Source organism: Scophthalmus maximus, chromosome 8 (genome assembly GCF_022379125.1).
Source record: "Scophthalmus maximus strain ysfricsl-2021 chromosome 8, ASM2237912v1, whole genome shotgun sequence".
Taxonomy (NCBI): Eukaryota; Metazoa; Chordata; class Actinopteri; order Pleuronectiformes; family Scophthalmidae; genus Scophthalmus; species Scophthalmus maximus.
Genome location: NC_061522.1, coordinates 18,082,856 through 18,103,602, shown reverse-complemented (window position 1 = coordinate 18,103,602; position 20,747 = coordinate 18,082,856). Strand labels below are relative to the sequence as shown.

At 42.7% G+C, this 20,747-nt stretch overlaps 1 protein-coding gene across 1 annotated transcript; it reads right to left on the bottom strand.

Moving 5' to 3' along the window:
* Positions 1 to 1,015: 1,015 nt before the first annotated feature.
* slc2a15b (solute carrier family 2 member 15b) lies at positions 1,016 to 14,264 on the bottom strand. The gene is made up of 12 exons (XM_035638544.2): positions 14,116 to 14,264; positions 13,360 to 13,458; positions 9,102 to 9,262; positions 8,822 to 8,946; positions 8,098 to 8,243; positions 7,105 to 7,237; positions 6,741 to 6,928; positions 5,324 to 5,434; positions 5,010 to 5,111; positions 4,505 to 4,580; positions 3,192 to 3,319; positions 1,016 to 2,043 (listed from the first exon to the last, which is right to left on the bottom strand). Exons 1-12 carry the CDS (start codon positions 14,155 to 14,157, stop codon positions 1,807 to 1,809), a joined length of 1,548 nt encoding a protein of 515 aa, XP_035494437.2. The 5' UTR covers positions 14,158 to 14,264; the 3' UTR covers positions 1,016 to 1,806.
* Between the last annotated feature and the right edge of the window lie 6,483 nt (positions 14,265 to 20,747).

The following is a 20,747-nucleotide window of genomic DNA, read 5'->3' as shown; positions in this document are numbered from 1 at the left end:
GGACTGCAGCCGTGACGATGGCACCATCACCCACAAAGAGAACAGGGCTCTTTCTGACACCTTACACTTTGTGATCACTGTACAGAAAAATAGAAAATATTCGAACCCAGAGAGTTTCACTCACATGTCCAGGACTGAATCGCAGGTCACCGGAAAGTGAGCGGTTTCTATTGTGAACCAGGGAGAGAAAACAAGATCATGTTGTATAAACAATATCACAGGTCAATATACTGAAGAGTTGCAAGTGTGTTGATTGGTTTTATCGTCGCTTTACAACAGAGGCGTGAGAGATTTAAGATGTTAAAAATCTCCACGTTTTTTTGTTGTTGTTGTTCATAAACATGAAGCGGGCAAACTCCCATCTGCTGATGACGGTCATGTGAAATGACTGAAAGCCCAAGAAGAGCTACCAAATGGACCTTGCAGTGAGATCTGTCTTATGAACTGCTGTTTCCAATGGGAATGAACTTTGCACAGTACAAGTATATCATTTGTTAACTAAAGATATAAGTTACAACATACAAAACCTTTATGGAGTAAAGACTGCTGTATTAAACAGTGGTACCTTTATTTGTTTTTCACTGTACAGTTGTACTTCAGTTGGAATAAAGCGCTCATTCGGGCTATCGGTGTTTCTTCTACAGTTTTCTTCTCTAATGTCAGAGCTGGGAAACTTTCTATTTGGGGGTATTTGTTTCATGATGTATGGGCATTTGCGCTGTAATTGCGAGTGTGCTGTTTTGTTATCTTTATGGTTGTTTTCGGTGAGAGGCAATAATGTCAGACAGTGATATTTAGCTTCTCTGTGTATGGAGGCAACATTCGGATATTGGCATCACCACAAGCTAAATGGATGTGAAGTAAACATTGGCCCCAAAAAGATACTTATTTGTTGTGGTGCAGCTCAGGCGGGCTGTGCTGTATCTGCTGGTACTTTGTGTGTTTGCTCGTGTGTCAACTGGTCAGGCAGGGAAGCGGTCTACATCCTAATTCAGAATAACGAAGAAAATGCCAGTTTTCAAGTTCAAACATCTGTGTATTATTAATTTACAATTATATCTCTCAATGTCACTCCACCATGTTTTATACAAAGAGGTCTTGATAAAACAACAACAATGATGTGGTATATTGATACTTTATACTCTCTCTGCATGTTTGGACAGGAAATATGAGGTTGCTACTACAGTAGCCACAATAATCTGCTCTCTTATGCAAAAAAGAGAGACAAAATCACTGACAGTCGAAAAGAAAGAAAAGACATTATCTCACACACATAAACCAATGTTTTCAGCTCAACAGTGTAAACATGCAACAAGGGTAAATATGTGACCTGTAAGGCACGTTGATGGATGCACTGCCACTGAGTTATTGCTATGTCACTGAAAACATACAGTCATGAACAATAAAGTGACCAACGGATGTGTACGGAGATTAAAACATTTGCGAGCACGGTGAGGAGGCAACTCACCTTATTTATGAATGTTGCAAGATTCCCAGAAACAGATTAAAACTTCATGACCTTTATCTCACAAAGAAATACAGGAAATACACTTTGACAAACTAAACCACAAACTATACAACTATTTTCTCACTGTTTGTGTGTGAGTGTGCAGAACGTGGTGACTGTTGACGCAGATGCCCATATTTTATTTTGTGTGTGTGTTTGAGCAGGATGCCTCCATATGCGTGCACTGGTCATAGTGGTTTTCACATGAAGCAGCAGATCCTCTTGTGGCCACAGTTCCATCCACTACCTGGGCCACACCACCTAAAGAAACGCGTTGGTCCACCTCTTCTTTCCTTCTCTCAGGCTCGTATTTTTCCGTTACGTTGGCCGAGGGTTCCGTAGCCGTTCATCAGAGCCATTTTCAAATGACCGTTGGAAGTCAACTCCTCTTCGAGGACATTGTTCTTCTTGGCGAACATCTGGCTGATTTCCATAAAGGTTTTGTTCTTGGTCTCAGGAATGACGAAGATGGTGTAGATGGCCACTCCAAAGCAGATGGCGCAAAAGATCAGGTAACAGTAAGGACCTGTAGCAATCTGAAGTGGGAGGACATACAGCGCAACTGTGATTCAAAGAATGCCTACACCTGATCAGAGAAAAAGACGTTCTTTGCAAAGTGGGAAAAGTCCAAAGCCGGCTTAAGGAGAAAAATGTGGAGCCATTCTGATTTTTACCCCCCATATTAATATTCACTGATAGTGTCCACCTGAAAACAACTCCTGCTGACTGCAAGGAGACAAAATTTGGGAATAAATAAGATCCGTAGAAAGAGACAGGCAACAGTGAGGCTAAAAGAGTGACCAGATATGACCAGAAAACTACTGTCGGTTTTTTTATAAACATAACTTGATTAGCTTAATGCTTTCAATTAATTAAATTAAAAACCAAAACAACAAGCTGAAAAATGCTAAAATGCCCCGTAAAGTGAAGTGTTGGTGGACATTCACCTGTGGGATTGTCACAACAAGCGGCATCTTTCACATTACTCATAGTTGTACGATATAAGAATATTGATATGTGCAGCTTAAAAGAGGAAATTGAATATTACTGAGAGCTGTTGTTTGGAGAAATAGTCCTATAAGATATGAAACCACAACACGAGAACAAGGCTTTGTCTACTAAGCTTGCTATCAATGCCACGGTCCGATGTGAAAATTGTTTAACCTATAGCATCTATCACAAAGACCAGAGGCAAGGGGAAGTGCAAACCCAGCTCTAAGTGGAAATACCATTTTTATGTTCTGTGGCCAGAATTTATGTAGGTTTACATTGTCTCTTTCCACAGTACAGATCCGTGTCCTCTGGGTCGGTTTGCCTGTAACACTGAGGATAATGAAGGACAGCAAAGCTGGGATTTTAATTGGTTATATTTTTGGTGTTTGGGGAGTCACCTCTATTCAGACTAGAAGATAGATATTCAACTAGACAGGCCGCGTTGTCCTGTGTCTGACGCTGCGAACGGAGCCACGGCAGATCCAAAGTCGAGATGAGCGCTGATTGATTCTCAATGCCGACTACGCAAGAGAAACGAACAAACAAAACCTTTGATTTCAAAATCGTATGCCAACAGTCATATGCTTGGAGCTTCTGAGAATGCCTTCTGAGAAAAGGAGAAATGGAAAAAGGAAAAAGAATTCCACTGTCGGTGAATGGAGAAGAAAGTAGAATATAAGTTTGCTCTGACCTCCAGGAAGGGAAAGATGAAGCCGATGGTGAAGTTGGACAGCCAGTTGAGGACACCGGCCACAGTGTAGGCAGCCGGCCTGTGCGACTGCTTAAACAGCTCCGCCGTGATCAGGAACGGCACACCGGCTACACAGACGGGACAAAAGCATAATTCAGGGGAACAGCGTTTGTCCTGGTTCACTCCATGTATGGTTTGATCTAACTAGGCATCCTATCAAGCCGTCACAATAAAAGTCACGTTTAATCACTCAGTCTTCAGTCTGGAAATCTATTGTGTGTTGTGAAATTAACTTCAGCGTCTTCATTCGTCTATTAGCTTATCAATATTTCCACTTGGGACGCGTCTTTGGCAGTCATTCAAACCAAACACAACATGAACAGAAATTATTAACATTTTTTCGAGCACTCGTGCTAATTATATTGCACTTTTATATGTTATTGTCTGCATTATGCGAGCGGAAGCTGTTCGTCAAGTTGGCGAAACCCCAACTCTGAAGCACAAGAAATAGAAAAGCTTTGTCAAAACCTGTGCAATTCATTAGTGTTTGAGATTTTGTCTTAGCGTTAAACAGACAGTCCTTCGATGGTAGAAGTGAAAGCTACGAAGGAGAAATACACATTGATAGAAGCTCTGATGATGAGCTTTTCGAACGATGTCCTCATTATCTGTGCACGATAATTGCACGGAGGAAGGTTTAACATCCACCCGATAACCATCGTTTGTCAACATCTGTGGTATGTATGGGGGGTTCCATGGGAAACCATGCGAGGTTTCGTGCAAAGCAAATCGTATTCATCATGGCTAGCTTGTGAACAATGAGCCATTAAAAGTCTAATTGCCGCAAGAGAAACTTGTCCGCGTGCCGAAGTATAGATTTTTGCGGGCTAGACGGATGATGTTATGTAAACCAGATTCGTTCTAATTCATCATCCTCACAGGTCCACTCGACGTGGCTCCGACATTGCAAACTACCGCCTCTTAATTCACTTCGCTCAACTTATCCGGCGTACAAACGGCGGTGGGAATGGATGCGGTGTGGCAGCTCTAATTTCCTAATTTACAAGGCTAATGAAATACAATATCTCTTCACAGTCAGAGGGGGAGAAGGGAGGGAGGGAGGGAGGGATGCTGGGTTTCAGGACCGGTGCCTGCTACTGTGCGAGCGTCCAGCAGAGAGCGGTGTTCCCTAACACACAGGACTGCCCCCAATCTACTGCGGTCATGTGCGGACTGGGAAAAGTTGAATTTTGGGTGTTTGAAAGAGTTGTCGGGGCGAGATGCAGACAAGGTGGAGTCACTGAAGTGTTTACCTGGACCGATGCAGAAGCCGGCGATAATCCCGACGACGCAGCCCACACTGATGTAGCGCATGAAGGCCAGCCGCGTCTGAGAGTGGTCAGAGACGGGTCATGAGTCTGAAGTCATGAGGTTTTCATAATTACCTAATAATTCAGATTATATGAGTGACACGATGAGTAGCACGTGGGGCTGCTGACACATGCTTCCTAATTACACGTGCAGTAATGATGTGGTTTGAACAAGATTTAGAAGACAGTACAGGTTTCCCCAAGCTTGGCTTATTACTGAATAGAAGATACTTGAAAAATGGAAAATGTTTTTATTAAAAACAAAAACAAAATATCAATGACAGTGAACAAAAAATATTGACCGAGTGAACTTTTTGAGAGAAACTTATCATGTGATTGATGTGGATTAGGTAATGTCCTTAGCCCCAATAAAAAAAAAAACAACAACTTTGAACTTTATGTCACAACGTGTGAATTAATATAATATTCCTGTTAGATGACTCTGTACCTGGAAGAGGGCAGACACAGTGATCCCAGCACAGCAGATTCCCATGAAGAGGAAGCCGCCAATTATCAGAGGTCTCCTGCCCACACGTTCAATGGTGAAACACTGAAACATGGACGAAGGGGGCAGGGGCTGTTGTGATTGGCTGGCAACTTTACATCGTCATTTGAAAAATGGAGGACACATTTTGAGAAACTTGGGTCAGATATTATTTAAGATCTTCCCTTGATACATGACATTAAAGTATGTTATAAAATATGTCTAGAGATGTTTTAAAGTTGTGTTAGTGTGTTTAAAGTGTGATAGCGGCTACTCACCCCCAGCACCCCGGAGATGACTTCAATGGCACCGGTTCCCACTGTTGTGTACTGAATAAGTGGTTCTTGGATTCCTGCATTCTTAAATATTTCATTTGTGTAGAACCAGATCTGAAATTGACAATGGTACATTTTTTAATATGACGAATATGTCGGAACACACACACACACACACACACACACACACACCGAGACAGATGCTTTGTCTCTTCCCTTTTCTTTGTTGCTTTTCTTAAAGAGCCAAAAAGTCGCTCTTATCATGACTGATCATTATCATCGCGTCGACCATCACTTACGCATTTGAGCTACAGCGCTTCATCAGTATGGACTCCTGACAAGTGCTCCCATTGAAATTAATTTGTGTATGCTCATTAATCACACTTTGCTGATGCAACATCCATCATTGATGAGGTGCGGACAAGATCGTGAGCGGCGTGGTTAAACGCTGTCTTGTTGATTTAGTAACCATGCATGTAGCGTCTGATCACCACCGCCGCGCTGAAGTATGCACACATTGGGCCTATCTAGACACAGAAACACGCGCGGACAGAAAAAAGTTCAGCGTTGGGACCCGTCGTACCGTTGTGAACTCAGAATTTGGAGAATTATAAACCTGTGCTTCTTTCATTTATACACAGTTCTAAGCAGTTCTTTCAACAACAAAACAACACTAGTTATCCAAGAAAGGATTGTGGTTTAAAAATGTACTCAATGAATTAGCCCTGACTCTGATAGTGAGCGGTGCATGTTGAAAGCTTACACTTCCCGAGCTCCCTCACTTCCCACTAGCCTCCCATTGACATGTTAAAGGTGTCTGGTGTTGTTTTTTCAAACACCGCCTGCCTCGTGACCATCTCGTTTCTTTTCGCACGAGAGAAATGGCTTGGATTACCTAGAGAAAAACGTGTACAAGTTCCTCTTGAAATATCGAATTGTCTGTTTTATTTCAAAAGATCTATTGTTCACCGGGTTCTCCCCCATGTGTGACCGCGGGACTCGACGGGGTGCAGGCCCACTGGGAAATGATGCTAGCATGTGAGCCCGCACGCCTAGAGCTTCCATCCACATGGAGCAATGAGTGCAAAGATGTGTTTGACTTTGTGTGTGAGTGAGTGTGAGGAGTGTGGGGGTAACTCTGAGAAAAGAGAGACCAGGAGATAATGAGGCGTGGTCCTGTTGCCCCCTGCTCAGGCTCCCAGTGGCTGCGTGTGGGACTGGAAGAGATGCAAATGGGACGAGCACAGCTGGGGAATCAAGGAGCGCTCACTCTTTTGTAATAACTGCACAGTCTTTGCACATCCAAAATGCGCACACACGCACACACACACACACACACACACACACACACACACACACACACACACACACATGCAAACACACCACGACAGAAAAAGGCAACAATGCTTCTTCCACGCACCGCGTCAATGCCAGACAGCTGCATGCCGATGTTGAGCACCACGATGGTGATGACCTGCCAGCGGACACAGCGGTCCTGAAGGAGCCCACAGACGGAATAGGTCTGGATGGACGACAAAGACCGTTGCTCCTCCTGCATCTCCTCGACCTCCGCCTGGATGTTTCCTTTTTTACGGAACCACTTCAGGGCTAAAGAAAAGAAAGGAAGGCTTTTTAAAATGTGTTGATAAAGATACAGATGACACTTGTGTCTGCCATGATCTTTGAACGATGGTTTTAAAGAACAGAGACAAATTTTGACACAGTCCGTACTCCATGTAATCAAAGATAGGAAAAAGAAGAGAATGAGGAATCCACCATCTAACCTGAGATGGTGGCGTGCACGTTTCCCTTCTCTATCAACAGGTACCGTGGACTCTCTGGAAACCATGGCAACAGCACCACCTGGACTAGGGCAGGAAACACCACCAGGGACAGGAGCAGAGGCCAGTCCTCTTCCTGTATGGAAAGAAAACGTGACACCTTTCCATATACTTTCACTATGCCACTCATCATGGCTATATAAAGTTTAAAAAAAGAACATTTAAAGTGTGATGTGATGAAGAGCAGAAAGTTATTCGGGCCGCTATTCCACACATTGACGCTGCTCTTTGTCCGACGTATTTTAGGTGGGCAGATGAAAAGAGCGTCATCTGATCCAGTTCTACATCATTGGGGCCCAACATATAGATACCAATAACATTCGCAGATATGACCTTTGCACAGACATATCAGCATCAGCGTTTATGTTTGCCAATATGGAAAACTTTTATTTCAAAGAATACACAATGGAGAAAAGATGTGCATTTATGTTTACATTTTACATTTAAATATTTTTTAATTCTATATTCTTTAGAATCCACTTTATTCTATAATTAGTTATATATATTTGATTGTTTTTTTCTTTTTCTTTATAGTTATTTATGATAAAGTGTATGTTTAAAGAGTTGAACAATATCAAGCCTCAATTACATTTCTGTATCAAAAAAGGTTTGATAACGTCATCTTAGGAATCGTTGCCAATTTTTTTATATAATTGAATTATATTTAAATATATATAAAGCTATATGCACTGATATATCTGTATCTGAAATTTTTCAGATAAAACACATGAATGGGCAGTGCGGAGCGCAGGGGCACTGCTAGACATTTGACATAAAAATGAGTTGTACATATAGAACTACAACCGCCTCTTCACATGTTGTTTAATGCAACTTCCTCAAGTTTGTACGTGTGTACTTGAAACCTTTTTTTATTTCTTGAGCGTATGCCTCTGACTCAAAATCACTCCCAGAGGCCAAAGGCCACGATTTCAGTACCTTTCCCAGCAGGTCATCGAGCCCCAAGACCTGAGCGATGAAGACGCCAAGACAGATGTGGAGGCTGGGAATGAGGCCCAGGAAGCCTCGCAGGCTCTTGGGGGCGATCTCACCGAGGTACATCGGCACCACACTGAGACAGATGCCTGTTGAAAAAAAGGGTGATCATGCAAAAGCGTATGTTTTGATTTATGTCTATGATAACTTTTAGCTATGATACGTAAAGAAAAACAAACAAATATATCAACAAGAGCAATTGGCACAGCACTTTATAGGGGATAGTGCACGATGCATGCAGCTGCTTAATTGTTTTAGCAATGTGCTGATGTGGCGTTGCATCTACTGTACTCCCAGGTAAGTAACAGGTTACATGCGAGGATTTGTTATTTTTTATTATAATGTGTTATTAAGGTGCATGTAGCAGTCAACATATATACACAGAATTAGAAAGAGAATATAGAATAAAATAAAATAGAATAAAATAAGATAAAATGTTATAAAATTCACACTATTTACAATAAATATCGGGGTCACAGATGGCTAAATGTGTGTGTGGTGGATTACGTTAATATGACGTGTAATGTCCATGGGGAAGGAAGGGAGGTGTCAGTGGGGGTCCCGGGCCTTGTTGATGATGATCCTCTGCCCATTTGCTCACCTCTCTTGTAGTTAGGGTTTTTTATTTATTGGGAAGATGAATGTGATACACTCGGGCCAGGCCTACCTGAGTGTATTCCTGTGATGTAGCGTCCCAAGATGACCATCGAAGGCAGCCTGCACCGTCTGCTGAAGGCCATCAGAGCTCCTCCTATGAACACCAGCACACTGGATTTCACCAGCGTCCCTTTTCTGTTTGTGCACACAGGAAATCCATCTTTACTCAACTTCCAAAATAAATACAGTTCTTTATGTTTATTACTGCCAGAAGCACGGGGTAATGGCAACTGACAAACACAAACACATGTAGTACTAGTTATAAAAATGATCCACACATACAAACTAACCTTCCGTATCTGGTAACTAATTTGCCCACCAGCAGGGCCCCCGTCATCCCACCAATAGCAAAGATTGACACAGTGACGGAGTACAGGAGAGTGAGGTTCTGCTCATCTGGAGTCCAGTTGTAGCTTTCTATAAGCGACTCATTGTAGAAATCTTTGATGTACTGTCGGGGGGAAAAACAAAGAAATTAAGTGCATAACAGAAAAGATTCATATATTTATAACAATGTACACATTTCGTTTTTCTAAAGAAATTACATTATAATAAATTCAATCTTATGTTAATGCAGAAACGCTGGATAACCCTGAGCCACAACATTGTGTCCATCACTCCAAAAGACCCGGAGCAAATAGTGCTGATGCAATTTTACACAACAACATTCGAGATTTATTCCCCATAGTGTCACACGTCCAAATGTCAACATTCCTGCAGTCTTGCCGATCTCCTGACATTGGATGTAGGCGGCACTGGAGAAAGCATCTTTGTGGGCCTTATTCATGTGATCTCTTTTTTTCCAGACCTTTCTGTCTACTGAAAAAAGAAAAAAAGAAATCACATGAATAAGACAAATCCTTGCTGTTCCCCCTCTATAATCAGTTTGTATGAATTGCGTGTCCCCACAACTGAGAGAGAGGTCTGATCACATGAAAGTTTTTATCCCTATGGACTGGTATAAAAATGTATTGTAATAACTGACAACAATACCCATCAAATTTCATTCGGGTTTATCTGATAGCGAGGACACCACTGAGATCGGACTGTCCTGGAAAATCCATTACATTAAGAATCAAATTTATCTCTAGAGATGCAATTCATACATACTGGGAAAAAAGAGGGGGAAAAGTTAGGGTTTGTCTTCATATTAACAATTGTATTGGTTTGGGTGAGGACACTGAGGACACAGAAGGAAGTGGTTGATTCTGACGGAGTTCAGTGATGAAAAAGGCTGAGACATGTTTTTACATTTTTTCCTATGAACCGTGCGTCCATTTTGCTCCATGATGTGTTTAAAAAAATTCCCAGTGGATTTCTGAATTGATCGAGTTAACCGGAGGATGTGATGTGTAATCTGTGTAATCAGGCAACAGAATGTGCACAGACCCGCTGTTTTAAAGGAAGGACGTCATATTTATTTCCATTTAGATGGATTTACTGGTTGAGGACTGTATCAAAGTGAAACTGATGAGCGTGACATATATCAATGTGTATGATTTCGGAGCAACCTGGTGTGACTCACCATCATTATGTGTGTGTCACCTCGTCCAGTCGGACAGGCAGTAGACAAAACACGGTCAATCTTGACACTGAAATTTGAGTGAGCTGGTGGATTCAGGGCCTGCTCGTTTCTTGTTCTGCTCATTAAATTGTGGTTCACCTGATGTCAGCGCAGAAGCTCTCAAATTCTGGTCAGTTTCATGCAGAAAGAAGTGTACAGATTTTGAAATTACACTACACTCATTTCGCTGACGCTTTTGTCCAAAGCGACTTGGTGCATCCCTCGCTGGATTGTCATGGTCCCGGTCCTTCTTTCCATGACGGAACATGGGGAGTGAATGGTAAACGGACTTGAATTTATATATATGGGATGGGCAACTTTGATGATGACAAGAGAGGGCCACAAAAATTGTATCCTCACTACCAGAGGGCCAGATTGTGACCGTGCACTTTCACCAGGACGATACTGTAATGAATACAACAAAATATATAACGGTAATCAACAATTATTTAACCAACATCTGTCTCGCGTGTCGTCGGCATGACGGGCAAGACCGGACAAGCGGCCCCATTTGACCACATTTAAACCGGGTCCCCGCATGGGGCCGCTCGCTCCCAACGCCTGTGAAACTAACAATTAATTCATTTTTTGGGGGGAGATATTTGGAAATTGCCTCGCGGGGCCGCACTGAGTGATGTCCTGGGGGCCGCCAGTTGCCCATCCCTGATTAATATAGTGCTTTTCTAGTCTTATTGAACACTCAGATTGTTACCAATTCCCAGGTCACCTTCAGCCATTCACACACATTCATACAGCGCTGCTATTCACCGCACTTTTTCATGTCACATTCATACACTGCCGGAAGAGCCACCAGAGGGATCTTAGGGTGGGTTAAGTGTTTTGCCCAAGGACTGGGGGAAGCTGGGATCGAACCGCCGACCTTGGAAATGACACACGAGTGAAGAAAAGAAGAAAAAAACCTCCCTCGAAAACCGATCTAATCACTACTTCGCCCTAACAGCATTATTGCGTTTATAGTTGCACCATTCCGGACTATAACTGTCTAAGAGGCGGGGCTTTTGTCAAAGAGGAAGGCCAAACCAAATTCAAAGTTGGAAGCTTATCGGTGGTGACAGTGGTATTGTTTGTTTACAGCCTCACATTTGACTTTTTCTTCACAAAGCTTATTTTCGGAAAACTAAAGAAATCCCATTGGCTTTTTAAAAAACATTACCAAAAAAAAAATAGAAGAAAAAGGAATTCTGATAACTCCCACACAAACACACACCTCTCCAGTGATCGGACCTCCTGCCAAACCTAATTTCTGATCTGGAGCACACCTACGTAACTTATGTCAGATGACACAGTGGTGAAGTCACATGGAGCGTGGTTAAAGCTCTGACCTCGCCATGTCAGCAGGAACTCAGAATGAGTGCGGTGCAGAGCGATCGTCTGAATTCGATCAAGGGAAAGCTTTTCATTCAGCCACACTTTTTAAATTCTGATGGATTTAACGTTTCGCAGTTGGTGGAACACTTAAGATCTACATGAAAGCTTTATCTTATTATAAGCCTCCATAGTGCTGACTTGATTAAAGGAATGGTTAGATAATTGGGGGAAATATTGATATTTGCTTTCTCACCAAGAGTTAGCTGAGAAGATTGAATCCACTTACATCTGTGTAGATTGGAGGTGCTGCCCTGTCCCATAAGACTAAAAAGAATCTTTTTTACATTGCTGTTTGCCTTTTTTTTGTTGTTAAGTGCATTCTCCTAAGTTTTTTTGACAGCACCGGGCTAGCTGTTTCCTCCTGCTTCCAGTCTTCATGCTGAGCTAAACTAAACTTATTTCCTCCTGACTGTAGCTCAGCTGTTAGGACACAGATATTTGAAGTGATATCAGTCTTTTGATTTAACTCTAAAAAGGTAAATAAGCACATTTGTCAGTTTGTCAGTAAATGGGCTTAAAGCAACAAAGAGGGTTCTCCACAGGTTCACAGACAGATCCCACAATCAGCTTAAAGCCTAAAAAGCTTGAAATGAGAGGTGTCAATCCTCACAGTTTTGTCCGTCTGTCCTTTAAGATCTGTTGGACGCTCCTTCGGTGAAGAAAGAGCGAAAAGACTGAGGTAGATGGGGAAGTTTTAAAGCGACGAATCATGTGCAAAGCATCTGACGCGGACCGTTTCCTGTGACCGCCTCCTCAGAACATTAAATGACACCGGCATAACATGAGGCAGTCCCGTTCTTCGACACGGGGCCCGTCCATGGCCAAACAGGAATGGCACAGAGCTTAGTCGCTGCACCGCAACAAATCCAACACTGGCGGGGACGGAACGGAGCACAACATTGACGGAAACTACAGAACATCAATGACTTGGTGAGGTGCACAGCGGCCTCATGGCACCACATGACAATGAGAGCATTTTTTTTGTGATCTTTGCGAGGTCCTCGGGGATATCCACCTGGATCAAGGATGTGGAGAAGGAGTGGGGAAAAGTATCCAGGGGAATGTTCCCCAGAGACAATTATTATCCATAAAAGCCCACAATGTGATGGCATGGGGCACATTTTGATGCCACTATTCTACCATATAGACTCATCTTAATTATAGCATATTTGAAGACTTTTCCTACATGATTGTGGAGACGTAGTGAATTTTGGTAAACCAGGATTAGGTCTCTTAACCTATTTCTGACCGTTCCGAACTTTTGCAATGAAGAATCATTTACACCTTATTTTGGGTAACCTTCCTTTCACTCCCTTCCCAGGCAGAAGGGAAAATTAATATAATAAAACAGCCTCCTGGACGGAATGAAGTTATCGGTTGCTCAGTCGGCAGCCAGCATTTATGGGGAGCTCCGTGTCCCTTAACATCTAAAATTCATTTCAAATGTCGAACGCCATCCATATTCACCCCAGTGTGCCTTCGTACTTGGAAAATATATGCCCTCAGCATGGGGGGGGGGGGGGGGGGGGTATTTCAGCGCAACAGTATTGAGCATGACGAGGATGATGATGATGATGTTGTAGTGAAACACAAACCTGTGCAGGAGAATTGACCACGGCCAGGTTGAAGCCGTAGAGCATCGAGCTGCCGAACGAGGCCAGGAAAGCCACTGCCAGCAGTGACTTTGTGAGTTGCTGAGGGAACAGATGAGGAGAGAGACAAGTGAGAATACGTACAAAAAAATGGAAACGTGTCTAAGGTTCAATGTAAAATGAGATAAAAAAATGTGTGTTCTTAAAAAGGCCACATTAAAATAGTATGTATCAACAGCATCTTTCGTCGTGTTCGAATGAAAGTGAACAAAACCTCAGATCCTCGTGAACTTTATTTGTGCAGAATGCGTTTGTGTGAGGACATAGGATGTTGGTGTGTTTAACACGCAGAGGCAAAGGTCGGGCGGAACAATGGCAGCACAGATGACTTAAAGAAACCTAATTTGGCCTAACGGAGAGAGTTAGACTACCGCACGTGAAAATAGCTCATGGCAGACAATGGCGCCCAGTCAGCATCACATTAGGCGGATTAAGTGTAAGATGTGCAGCTCTTCACATGTCAGACTTACAACTGGGCAGCTGGGTCTAGAACTGTAAGTCTTTGATTGTGTTTCGGAATCTTTTAGTAGATTTTTTGATGGATTGATGTTGAATGAAATGTGTAAATGTGAACGTCCTGGTAAACTTCAGAGTGTGTGTCTGTAGATATGTCGGTTTAGATGATGATAATTCAAAAGTGTTCAGTGAAAAGTGTCCCACACTTCCATCATTAGAAAAAACAACAATCCCTTCACTCACCCCTTCTTTTGCATCGTTCTCCGATAACAGTTCCTCCGCCATTTAAGTCACCAATAATTTCCTCCTCGTGCACAATCTGCCCGTTTGGGATGAGAGACAGCTCATCTGCACAACTTTTCAAAACTCTTTTGCGCAGCGTCGCCCATTTGTAGCCCTCGGCCATGCTCCCGTGTCACACACAGGAGGCGTGTCGTGCTGATGGGACCGGCCCATCTCGAGCTCCCATCAGCGATCACATGGGCCAAGTGGTTGGTCCATGTGATGAACCGCTGAAATATAAACAGCTGTGTCCAGCAGGGGTGTCTTCACTGTTGGCAGACACCGGGGGCAAGGCCGGGACCCAGGGGCACCACCGGGCAGCGGTGGAGGTGGACGGTCCTATAAGTCAATTTAAAGGTCAACATTAAAATGACACCACTGTGTAATGTAAGGTTCCAAAATTGAGACCAAATATTTATCAATGGATGTCTTTTATTTGAGATATTTGCTCTGATAGCACATGTTGTGTCCAAATATGCCATGTAATTTGGCTTCACCCTCCCCCGCATGATTAAAAAACACATTTGTGTAACATTTAACTAATGAGACTAAGAAACCAGGCACTTGTTTTGTTACAGAAGACGTATTACATCAAAGTAGCCACTGACACCATATAAAGTGAAGTCTGTGCAAGAGACAGAAACATAAAGCTGGCCGCAAGGGTTTAATCTCTTTTTTAATCTCTTTCAGAGGGCTGAGCACAAATCTCAGGCCGATGACTCTGATGTCAAATTCACAGTGAACTCAGATGCAATGTATCGTACATGGAGAGAGGACTGAATTAATGCAATTTATTAATAAGAAAACAATGTTGGTGGGAATCATTGGTCCCTCGAACAATACAAGATAATGTCCTTTGTATTATTTGACAGGATCCTCAATCAACCTTCAGACTTGTCCCCCTGTAACATGAATGCAGCAACATCACAAAGACATACTTGCACTAATCTTATACTGCCATTATGTATCACATTATATTCATTATTCATTATAATCCTCTGTACTCTATATATAGCTATCTACATCCACCACAACTATACAATACACAATATACAGTGTGTGTCATCCTGTGCAATATATATATATATATATATATATATATATATATATATATATATATATATTACTACTTATTTTTCTTTCTACTTCAATCCAACGTTCAATTTAGACTTCTTTCACAAAGCAATACTTGCACTCTGTTTATATGTATGTAGCCTTTTCTAATTAGTTATTTTTTTCCTGTATATTTCATTGTATACTTTTGCTATTTTTTTTATATTTTGTGATACTCTGCTGCTGTAAAGAATACATTTCCCCGGCGTGGGATGAATAAAGTTCTCTTATATTATCTCTCTTATCTTATCTTATCTTAAGCCAAGTTGAGGCTATCGTGCAAGTCCAAGGGCTTGTGTCTTATGACTTCTATCACTGTGAAATGTCTGAGGCATCATGCGGCTTTTGTGTGAAAAATTAATTTTTCTGTGAACAGGGACGCAACTCACAGGGCTGCAACCATAACAGACGAGAAGTACACTAACACTGTTACACGATTACGAAAAATATTCTGGTGAAGTGATATATCTTGTGAAGTACATGTTGGCAAATGTATCAGTTTATTAAGTAAGCTGTTACAGTTACACACTACAGCCACCAATTGTTTTGTAAAACACAATGACTGGAAATGAGAAATAACTCTCAACATGACATGACCTCAGAAGTGACCAGAGGTTAAACAATCTTGCAGCGACATCAAAAATAAACATTGTGAGCTCCGAAACACGAGGTTAATTGTGTCAGGTAATAATGACTAGGGTTTTTTCTCCCAAAGCTTTTTTGATTTATGTATTTAAATATATTATACTGTATTTCAGACTTTCTTGTTGTTTATTTTAATATTTTGCTGAGTGTTGCTGCACAAAAATGTCATGAAAGTGTTTGTATTACACCCTGTTTTTTCTTCACATCAAATTTGCTTGTAGGGAATCATCTTAAGAAGTTCCTGCCCCTCTGTATGATGTTCATAATGTTTTCACTTAGAATCAAGTATATCCTCCTGGGAACCAAGGAAGAGAAAATGTATTCCAATTTCTCTTTTTTTTTTGGTTTCCTATCTATTTAAGGTGAATTCATTTTTACTTTTTTATTTTACAGTATGTCTGCTGCAGTGGACCACGGGACCATTTTAGTAGTAAAAAGACCGTCAAACTGAGAAGATAAGAAAATGAACATATTGTATCAGCCAAAAGGAACAACAGAGACGCCGATTCCTCTGATGCTAACATATCCAACAGATGGAAATTCATCTGATAGCAGGTTCACCAGTTGAGCCGAATTGTTGACAGTGAATGAGGAGGCTGAGCTCCGAGTCTCCTCATGGAGCTTAATCAGTGTCGGGTCGACACTCAATTGTTGCCCGCTGGATTTCTTGGATCAAGGCCAAGAGCGGAGGTTGTGACAGACACACTCAAAGTGAGACACCCATTGCGATAACACATTTATCGCATTTACTATTGTATATTTTTTGAATGCATTTTTTCCTTATCAGTTGTATCTGTTCATTAAAATAATACAGAGATACTTGGATGTTGTCATAGCTGTGAAAAGAAATGATATCTCATGATCACAATCCGGATCTCACACTACATCATTTCATTTCATCTCAAGAGAGAATGAGATGTCATTTGATAAATTACCCATCAACAGCAAACAGTAGGGGATGCTGTGCTGGGGAACATGGTGTGTGTGCGCGTGTGTTTGTGTGTGTGTCACACACACTAAACCGTGTGTATTTGTGTGTAAGTCAAGTGCAAACACGCTGGACAGCCATATGAGTATGTGCCGGGTAACCTTACATCAGCATCCCATTATTTCAATGAGCCTCCTCTTACATCCCGTTGACAGATCATCTGCCTAGAAACGCAGATATTGTGGCCTTTAATCAGTCCGCCCCCTCCGAGCCGCCGTAGTCTCTTGTGCAGTATTTAAATTCCTCATTTACTCCGTTGCAGGCGGGACATGCGTGTCCCCCATTGTTCGCCCTGAATAAACTGGGGAGCTGATCGTGTTAAGTGCAGCCGTGATTGATGGCTGCTGATGAAATCTAATATACTCGCCCCATGCCATCGTTTAGCAGAAATAGGATTACAGAGAAAGACTCCGACACAAACTGATATAAGGTGGAAATGTACTTAATGTTGCTGTTTTTTTGGGAAGTAGCAACTCCAACTGGAATCCGGGACATTAAACTGTTGAGTGATGACTGTGTTTGATGAACACGAGTTAGGGAAATGAAGTGTGCGCCTTTGTAGGAGTTGTGCGAGGTCACTCGTCACAGACACATTTAAAAGGCATGAAGTGGAGTGACTGTCATCAACCAGGCCTGGGATCTACGCTAATTATTTTCCACAATTGTTATCGCCGCTATAATTATCTCCGCTTGTTTGTAGTGAGGTCAGCAGTTGTTGGCAGAACATTTCTAATCTGCACTTGCACATGCATATTTGGGTTATGTGTTTAAACAGTGTGCAAACAGCACATGACGCCGTCACATTGCTGCGGATGGGGCTGTTGCGCATTTAAGAGACGGAGAGCTCTGGAGGACTAGGAGGGCAGTGGGATTTTAGTGACCTCTTGTGGGATGTGAGCTTCACTTCATGATGGCAGGGGGACTGCGATTATGGAACGGAAACGATGGATAAACTGCTGTGCCTTCTTTGTGAGGGTGTGATTTAGAGTATGGTGATGTTGCACTGAAATATCAGGGACTCTGTCTGAGCGAGGCATGGACACACTCACAGACAAACTATGCACCTAAACTCAAGAGCCCCCTTGAACTAGGCATGTGACAGCCTGTCATCCTCTCTCGCCTCTCTCCCTCTCTGCTCGGTGCTTTACCCGCTTCGCAGCTACATTAGCACTTGATTTGGGTGTAATGGATCTCCCTCCTCCCCTCTCGCCCGTTTCCATTGGCTGCGGCTGGCCCTCCAGCCCTGCCCACCTGCTCCTCGGCGCTCTCCTTAATGTGACTGGCAGAGGATGATGGATCACCCCCTGTCACTTCCACCTCCTCCTCCAATCAACAACCAGCCACGGAAATTGATTGTTCTAATTTGCTCTCATTATTATTATGATATTAAGCACAATATACAGACACAGCTCACTGTCAGATCTGGGCAACGCTGTCATTAGTTACAGGGGCTGGAGAATACGCCTCGGCGGGGTTTTCTCCCACAGACGCCAAGATGTAAAAGAATCAGTGAGCGTCGGAGAAACACACTGCTTTTTCTTAATAAGATTTGCCATGCAGCCCCTCACTGAGGTGATGTAGCATCTAATTAAGTTCAATTCGGTGCATCTGGGAAGGAGAAAAAAAGAAAGAAGATATGATTAAGTTCCTCCGTGTCGGAAGCGGAGTGTTCACGTGCAGATGCTGGATCAGACGTAATGGGAGGTGCCAGTGTGAGGAAAGAAACCGTCTCTACATCTGCAGTGACTGCAATTGGTACAAACCTACGGTTATTAAATGCGTCTTGGTAAAAGACACGACTGTACAGTCACTGAGTGTGAATGGGGCTGAGGGACAATTAGTGGACGCAATCGAGGAACCATCCCGCTGACGCCTGGTGTCTACTTTCTTCCCCATTTCAGAAAAAGAATGCTAATATATGTTTAAAAAATGCACTGACGCAGGCGTAAAGTACGTGCTGTGCACGTACTTTACGCCAGGCTTGTATTCACAAGCCTGGTTTGAGATGGTACAAATGAGACTCCAAAAGGCCAAAGCAAATACCATGGAAATCTGCTGATCCTGATATTACCGCAGCAGCCCCTCCAGCTGTATACTACTCCTATGTTCCGCAGACCAAAGTGTATCCCCAGCCATGCTGTTACCAGCTCTGAGTATATTGGATAGTGCTTACATTAACACACAGTGTCTAACAAACCGCTTACGCTCCTTTAATTGGATTACAAGGAGTGCTGCATTCCCATTGGTGAGATTAGGAGGGTCCGGGCACAGTGCCGACTCCCCCTCCTTCGCGCGAGCGAGGGATCTGATTCGCCGTTGTCCCTAACGACCTGCAGATGCCAGATGTTTGATTGGTGGAGTGGCGCTGGCACGGGTGTTTATTGGTCCATGACAGTGTAATAAGGGGGGATGCCAAGTCGACTGTCAGGGTGTTAAAGTGTCTACTCTGATATAGAGGTGATTAATGAGGCTCTTTATTTATTTAGTGGCCTTAAATACAGTTTGTAGAGATATTTTTTTTCTCTAAGTAGATTTAAAGGTCAACTTTGAAACAGAGAAGAACAGATTAGAGCATCTATTCTTGGATCTTATTTGACTTTGAAAAATGCAAAAAGAGTCACAGAGGTGAAAGCTGTAGTGTGGTCCTTTTTCTTTTTTTTTTCTTAGCCTGTTAAGGCACAACAGGGTGTATTAAATATCTGGAGCTTAAAAAAACAAAGCGATGCAAACGCCGGGCCTGTAGCCACCATCCTTAACTCCCTATTTGTTTGGGAAGTTCTGGGAATCTCAGCAGCCTCTAGGGAAGTCTGTATCATACATTTTTAAGCATGGCACCCTTTTCATTTTATTCCAGTCATTTTAACGCACTGTATTTACATTTCAACTTTAGTCGAACAAAATAAATTGTTGATTTCCCCCCCCCCACCAGGTTTTTACAGGTGAGATATATAAAACCAGCTCTACTTGGTTTCTGGAGGAAAAGACAATAAAACTTGCAGAAAATGTAATCAAGCATGTTAAATCCTAACATAAAACATTTTAGAAATGTTATAAAATAATACAAATAATGAAAACTAAATTATCTGCAGCATTAAATAGTACATGTATATTTATCTGTAGTTTGAGGTAACTGACCCTTGGGGAAAATAAACATTCTGACTGGGAATTCCTTTGGAGAAGAAGAGCAATGTGAACTTAATGCATTACAACATTATTCTACATTAGCTTTCATTGGTGCTCCTGTTTGTTTGAGTGTGTGTGTGTGTGTGGGTGTGTGTGTGTGTGTGGGTGTGGGTGTGCGTGTGTGAGAGAGACACAGAGAATGGGTGCTCCCTCTGACCTTCCACAGTTTGACCTCAGACCTCCGACCTCCAACCTCCGCTGTAAATCTCATGTTTTCCGGGACTTTTCCTCCGCACATTACCCAAACCTCTGACCACTAACTTATGTGGAGTCCTCAGCGCAAGCTGCTTAAAACCTGGCAGCTGCTGGCCTCCTGTGAAGGAGGACCCTCTCCATCATGGCGGTGACACCTTAACTGTCCTGCTCTCGCTCATTGAGGAAGGCCCCCTGCCACCACACACACACACACACACACACACACACACACACACACACACACACACACACACACACACACACACACACACTTTCTCTCGGGGTGGTGAAAGGACAAATACAATGACACAAACTGTGCACAGTCACTTTCTTTTCTCACACAGGTGCGAAAGTAAATGCAGTGTACACAAACTCAACCAATGGCAACACCAAAAAACCCATGCACGCATGCACGCATGCACGCACGCACCGCACACACACACACACACACACACACACACACACACAC